Consider the following 7,598-nt stretch of genomic DNA (forward strand, 5'->3'; position numbering starts at 1 on the left):
TAATTAGGCGCAATTAGTAATACAAATAAAATGATATACGCAGTAGTTAGTCACAAATAGTAACTATTTGTTCGCTTTTATTAAACTTCTCTTATCATACATCATAAATTATTCATAAATTATTCACCCCAGCCAAATGATCGGCATAGTTTCTAAGCTAAGTGGGCGTGCACTACATCTTAGCTTATAAACTGCCCATGGGCCAGATTAGCCCACGAGATCTGATTGGTCCAAACAACTTACCAACATTTAATTACAAATAAGGCAATTTTATAACTTTTGACTGGATATTTACTTATAAACTCATGGTCAAGGATTGCATTAATGTACATTTTGTACCACCTTGTAACTATAAAAAAGGCAAAAATTTTTTCAAGGTTACACATTAATTTGGCCAGAATTAAGATAATTTCGCCCAGCAAAATTTGGCCGGAATTATAAAACGGACATTTATGTCCGTTTGCAAATTTGGCCAGAATTATAAAAACGGACATAAATTTGGCCGGAATTATAAAAACGGACATTTATGTCCGTTTTTGTAAATTTGGCCAGCATTATGAATGTAAATATTTTAACTAATTATTCAGTAATCATAAATAAATAAATTATATTTTGTTGTCTTTGTCTCATCAAAATATGCTAAATAGTGGAATTTCTATTATCAATAAATAAAAGTTATTAGCATTTATAAATATTTAAAAATATAAAAAATTATTTCAAGAAAATGTTAATATTTTATTATTTATTTATTAATCCTAAAGGTATACATTTAAAATATCTCAAAAAAACAATCCAACAAGCTATATATATTTTATCTTTCTATTTGTAATTACTTGATTTCAAGCTAAAGCAGTTTAGCTTTCAGCAATTTAATGTAAATATTTAATCAGATAATAGACATTTGTTTTTTTTTAAATCAGAATACTAGATATTGTTTTATTATTTATTTAATATATAAAAGTTATATGAACATTGTGTTTTATAAATAGAGTAAATTTATTCATCGCACGTGCGATGCATCGCCACTTTCCTTTTTTGTAAATTATTTATGTTGATCAACCTGCTTATACATCGCCACCCCCTTAAAATGGCAATGATAAACATAAAAATTTGCATCGCACGTGCGATAAATAAATTATTTCTTATAAATATTATACGAAAATTTTATAAAGAAAATTTACAAAAATTTATAATTGATATAATTAATTAATAATTTAATTTATTATTCTAATTGTTATAAAATAATACATCACATGCTATTTATAGAAGTTTACTTTAATATAATATATATATATTACATTAAGAATATATAAATAAATTATTTAATTATCCAATTCATTATATAATATCTTTGTAGATAATAAATATACTATTTATTTAATGTTAGTATTTGGCATTTAAAAAATTGGTTTATTGAAAAAATATTGACTTTTGGTTTTTTTATTTTTAAAATTGCCAAAAAATTGGATCTTTCAATTATTAGTATATTAAATATATGTGGAAGTTACATATACCCAATAAAAAGTTTTCACATCAATTTGTACCAAATTTATATCCATAAGTTATGCACTATATCGTGAGCCCATTTGGCACAAAATTTGTACTGTATTTATTTTAAGCTTATTCAAGTTGTAGTCCAGCTTTAATCTATTTTTGTATATAGATTTATACCATTTTTATATCTAAATTTGTGCCAAATAAATCTGTATATGAGCCACTTTTTTATATGTAGTTATATTAAATATATTCCAATTATGAGCTATTTTGAATATAAATTTGTACATGTACGTATTAACAAATTTTATATTTGTGTCACGCAGTTTTAATCTATTTGTATTACATATGTTTAATATATTTTAAAGTAGAAAACAAATAATTAAACTTTTATAAAAATAAGAAGTTATTGACATGATAATAACCTAAGTACCAGAATATTAGGTTTCTTCAGAGTTCGAAGCTGTATTCTTCCTATAAAACGCCCCAAAAAAGAAAGGAACAAAATTTTAGTTAATAAATATTTCATTAATATAAAGACTTAAAGAAAAAACCCACATGCAAAATTCCAAACGTCTAAAAATCAGAAGAGCCGGTCTTCTAAAAAAAAGAAAAAAAAATAACAAAATATAAGTAAAATTTCGTTAAAAAATGATAATAAAAAGTCCATTAAAAACCCACAGAAAACAAATCCCCAGATCAAAAATTGCTGAATTCTGAGTTCCATGCTCTGTTCCATCTAAAAAAATGAATGAATGAAATGTTAGAAACTGAAACATTTTATTAAAAGAGATATATTAAAAAAAACTCCTCTTCTTACCAAAATCTAACATGTCCGAAGGCTAAAACAAAGAAAAAAATCTAAAAAAAAAAGAAAAATTAACACATGAACAAAAAAATACAACAAAATAATAAAAAAAAAGTGCTACCTCCACTTTTATGAAATAAAAATAAAACCTAAAAAAAAAATGATGTTAACAATTTTAACAGTAAAGAAATAGAAAAAAAAAGAAAAATAAACACCCACCTGGCCGTCTCCAGTTTGGAAAGCTTGTGTTTTCCATATTCTTGGTAAGCTTTTATTTTTTTTCTTCTTGGGAAATAATTTTCTTGGAATTTTGATGTTTCTAGTTAATGAAAAGGGAAGAATGAAAGAGAGGAAGAAAGAGAGGAGAAAGGAAAAACGAAAGAGAAAGTTTTATTAAAAAAAAGTTAAAAAAAAAGTTAAAAAAAAAAAGTTTATTTATTTATTTATTTTATTTATTTTATTACTAAAAGAGTGTTAAAACCCAGGCTATTACAAATAGAAGAAAAAAGAGTTTGAAAATACTTAAAACTAATATATGTGTATAGACCTTTGTTCGTCATCCCCTACAGGACCCCACTCTTCGATCTGTACTATTTGATAAAGTAAGACTACGCTAAAAAATCAAATGGGAACCATAAAAAACCATCCGAGAGACTAGCGGCTATCTAAAAAAAGAAAGTTAAAGGGCGGCTAATATAGTCTGACTTTATCTACAGTATCAATCAAAATATAAAAAATTAAGATCCGTATTTTCCTTTCAACCAAGGTTGCCACCTGTGAATACTGTAAGAGGTGGAATGTTTCACACTATTTTAAGTTGTGTTATACATATGATAACGAAAAACGAACAGAAAATGTAGATTAAACTACTAGGTAAAAGTGTCGTACTCCAAATAAAAGAATACTAATATATATATATATAATTAATTAAACGGTCTTAAAACATGAAGTCCTGGTACCAGGGAGTCATCGGTAGTATCTGGTGTAGGACGGAGTCATTTCATTTTATGATCCTGAAATGAGAAATAATGATTCTCGTTATTAATATCGTCACGTTTGTTAGGCTGATATTCGACCTCTGCTGTATCATCTGATACATCAACATATGGATGCGTAGGGAAACGTACAGCTCCTTGAGTATGGAGATTATGATTTTTAATAGCTTTATTATGCTTTTTATCTAACATATCAATACTGAGACCGGAGTCATGAATCTGTTTTCTTTTGGCTAAATAACCAGGTGTGCTTTCGTGAAAATAATATGAAGCGTCTGTTATGGATTTGATGATATTAGCATGAGTATTATAATGCTTGGGAGTAGTCCCATGGTATGCTGCCTCTATTGTTAAAGCATCCGCCTTTATTTTTTCAGTTCTACGTAGTTGAGATTTTTCTACTATATGTGATGGTATGTAATTTTCTACTACTCCTGAACGGTATACTGGAGTTCTGGCTACATATTTCCCTTTAGCGTTGTAACGTGGGGTACTACTCTCTGGTGGATAATAAGATTCATCAACGTTATACATATAAGTAAACCATTCTCTAGATCCAGGAACCACATAACGATTATTCATATAAATCGGGTCTTTAGGTATAATATCATGATATTTTTTAGGAATAAACACATCCGGAATTGGATTGTAATTCTCAGGTGGTGCAGAAGGGCCAGTAGATGATGATGCTTGAGTGAGTTTCGTCATGATTTGTTGTTTATGGTTGAAATCCGTAGCGAAGTAAGGAACCAAGAACGAATAGTCGTCAGCGTTCGGGATTGAATCACATTGTTTGTATGATAAATGTCGAATAGGTATTTTGACTTTTTGGTTTTTCATGAATACAAAGCGATATTTGCGTGCTATCGCTAAATAGTCCTGATTAGTAGCCTTACGATCAGGCGGTAAACGCATTTTATTAAATACACGACGGCAAGTGCGCTTGAAACGTATATCTTGTTGCTTTTGTGTCCGTAAATTAGGAGACAAATCACGTTGGAACTTGGTCAGACATTTTCGATACATATGTCTGTTGCCTTTTTTGAATGTTGTAGAGAGATCTCTAGCGTGAATATCGCTGTTATACGAAATACCCAGTCGTCTAGAGGTAATACGTTTTGATTTACCATTAAGCCATCTGTAATATAATAAATTGGCGTAAGATGATTTAGTATTGATGAAATCCGTTGGTATATCGTCCGATTTAGGTAAAGGTTTCTTTTTGATATTTTTAAAACAATGATTTTGTGAAAAGGTGCGTTGATGTATAACGCATGCGTGTCTATGATGTGACATGACGAAAGGAGTAGGAATACCACATTGTGTGTCCTTATGAAAATGTTCAGGGTTATTAATAAGGGTCAAGGTATATAAATGCCAAAGTGAAAGCGATGTTTCTTATAAGTAAAGTTAAAAAATGTTTTAGTAGAATAATTTCGATTGGTAGTACTACTAGCACGTGATCTAATTATTTTAATTCTATCCATTAATTTGTTGCGTAAAAAATTAAAATATTTGTCTTGTATTCGACGTGGAATAACTCTTTGTGAGGCAAAAAAATGCGTAATCATGCAGCTGATTTGATATTTGTCATTGGGGAACGAACTTGTGTTATTATAACTAATCGGTTTAGTTTTCATATGATAATCATTCGTGTGTATCTTCAAATGAATTTCATTGGTGTTTTGATTATGATCAGCAAGCTCAAAAAAGAAACTCCTAGAGCGGCGAATTTCGTAAATCTTGTTATAACCGGAACGTTTTGGCATAGTCACGTGAAATTTTTTCAGGGAGACCAGCAAAGTATTTTTTTTCTCATTTGTGCGTAAATTTTCTGAGGTAGGCGCAGTATCCAGTGGTGGTAAAGGAATATTGTCCTGTATAGGAGTTAAAATTGTGGGTAAATTATCTGAGGGAGGCGTAGTATCCAGTAGTGGTAAAGGAATGTTGTCCTGTATAGGAGTTAAAGGAGTGTCGTAAACTGGAGGTATATCATTTCCTCCATGGCTGACTTCTTGTATTTCAGCGTTTAGTGCAGTATTTAGTAGTTCTTGAAAATAGTCATCTTCGTTTTCATTATAGGTTTCTTCCAAGTCATTGTCTTTGAAGTGAAGAGTTGAGTACATATAAGGATAAATATCATCAATATCAAGGGAAAGAATATCCTTAGCGGAAAGTACTGTTGACCGCTCAGTGTTATGTAATATTATGGCTGAGTCGTTTTCAGGCAGTATAAAGTCACCAAGTTGAGGATAAGAATGTTGTGAAGCGGAAGACCAGTCTATTTCAATAAAAGGTGTAGAAGACATATTTCATATAATATAGGGTATAATAAGAACCAAAAACCTCGTATAAGACAGAGGTGCCTGTATAGGCCTCTCCCCCTTTGGTGTTTTGGATAGAAACGAAAAAATGAAACTTATGCAAAATTGCTGCGGAAAACTAACGAAAATTCATAAAAGGGGAAAGAGTTTTTTTTTGGGGAGCCTCCTAAAAAAAAAAAGTTTAAAAAAGAGATCGGAGATCAGTATTAATAATAATATTTCACGTGATACACATACACGTGATATGCAATTTCAAAAATGTTTAATGTGTTTGATCGTTACGTAGGATTTTTAGTAGTAGTAAATTTTTACTATATTATTGATAAGGTCGATAATCCAGATAAGAGCACTTATATATTTCAGAAAAAGAATAAATGTTAAATGTTACATGAAGAAATACTGCCAAATTAGTACGAATTTAGTATATAATTAAAAAAAACCATAACTAGTACAAATTTAGTATATGGTTCAAAAAAAATTCAAAATGTGTAATTAATACGAATATAGATATAAAACTAGTATAAAACTAAGCAACTAGTACAAATTTAGCATATTACGAGTATAAAATTGAGTGATTAACACAAATTTAGAATATGATTAAAAATACATAATTAGTACAAAACCAAGCAAATAGTACAAGTTTAGTACATTATTAAAAAATAATTTTTTTAAATTTTATTAAGTGGCTCAAATTTAGTATATAAAATTAACAATATACATAAATTCCAAATGAATACAATATAAATTATAAATGATGACTATTTACTGGGATATAAATATACCTATCTAGTATTTAGTAGTAAATTAAATATATGTGAAAGTTACATAAACATATTGGTATTTAATGTAATTTGGTATTTAAAATTATTTTATTAATTAAAATATTTTTTTTATTATTAGATACAAATTATTTTAAAAATTGTCAAAAAATTAGATTTTTTAATTATTATATTAGTACATTACATATGCAATTTAGCAATTGAAAAATTATTTTATTAATAGGTCATTGATTTTATTTTAGTTTTATTCTTTTTTTTTAATTAGATATAATTTATTATTCTAAAGAAATAATGTATTTACCGCACCCTGCGTTACAAATTTATATATATTTGTATGTTTATCATTTGCCATTTTAAGGGGGGTGCGGTGTATAAACTAAAGATCGACATAAACAATTTATAAAAAAGGAAGGATGCATTGTAACGCAGGGTGCGGTAAATAAATTCACTCTATTTTAAATATTATTAGAAAATTAAATGATTTGATTCTTTTAATTATTAGTATATTATTATATCTATAGAAGTTGAATAAACATATCTATTTAATGGAATTTAATATTTAAATTATTTTATTAATATAAAACTTAATTTTTGTTTTGTTTTTATTTACAGTATTTTTTTCTTTTTTTATTTTTATTTATTTTTTATTAGATACAAATTATTTTAAATATTGTTAGAAATTGGATCAACAAAATCATTCATTAAAAAAAATTTGGATTTGCGAAATGTACTGATAAACATTTACTGCAATATTTGCAAATCCAAATTTTTTTAATAAATGATTTTGTTGATCCTATTTCTAACAATATTTAAAATAATTTGTATCTAATAAAAAAAATAAAAATAAAAAAATAAAAAAATACTGTAAATAAAAACAAAACAAAAATTAAGTTTTATATTATTAATAAAATAATTTTAAATATTAAATTCCATTATTAAATAGGTATGTTTATCTAACTTCCATAAATATATAATGTACTAATAATTAAGAATCAAATCCTTTAATTTTCTATCAAATTTTAAATAATTTAGATCAAATAAAAAAATAAAATAAAAATAAAATAAAATCAATGTTAATTGCTAAATTACATTAAATAGATTAAATAAGTATGTTTATTTAACTTCTATAAATATATAATATATTAATAATTAAAAGAGCCAAATAAATCATTTAATTTTCTATTAATTTTTAAATAAT

General features: G+C 26.9%; 1 protein-coding gene across 1 annotated transcript; it reads right to left on the reverse strand.

The window, feature by feature from the left end:
- Positions 1-3,297: 3,297 nt before the first annotated feature.
- OCT59_019134 (uncharacterized protein) lies at positions 3,298-5,606 on the reverse strand (the record flags this gene model as incomplete). The annotated part of the gene is made up of 2 exons (XM_066135824.1): positions 3,298-4,515; positions 5,094-5,606. The coding sequence occupies 2 exons, from the start codon at positions 5,604-5,606 to the stop codon at positions 3,298-3,300; spliced, it is 1,731 nt and encodes a 576-aa protein (XP_066005079.1).
- Positions 5,607-7,598: the final 1,992 nt, after the last annotated feature.

The sequence above is a fragment of the Rhizophagus irregularis genome, chromosome 28 (assembly GCF_026210795.1).
Source record: "Rhizophagus irregularis chromosome 28, complete sequence".
Classification (NCBI taxonomy): Eukaryota; Fungi; Glomeromycota; class Glomeromycetes; order Glomerales; family Glomeraceae; genus Rhizophagus; species Rhizophagus irregularis.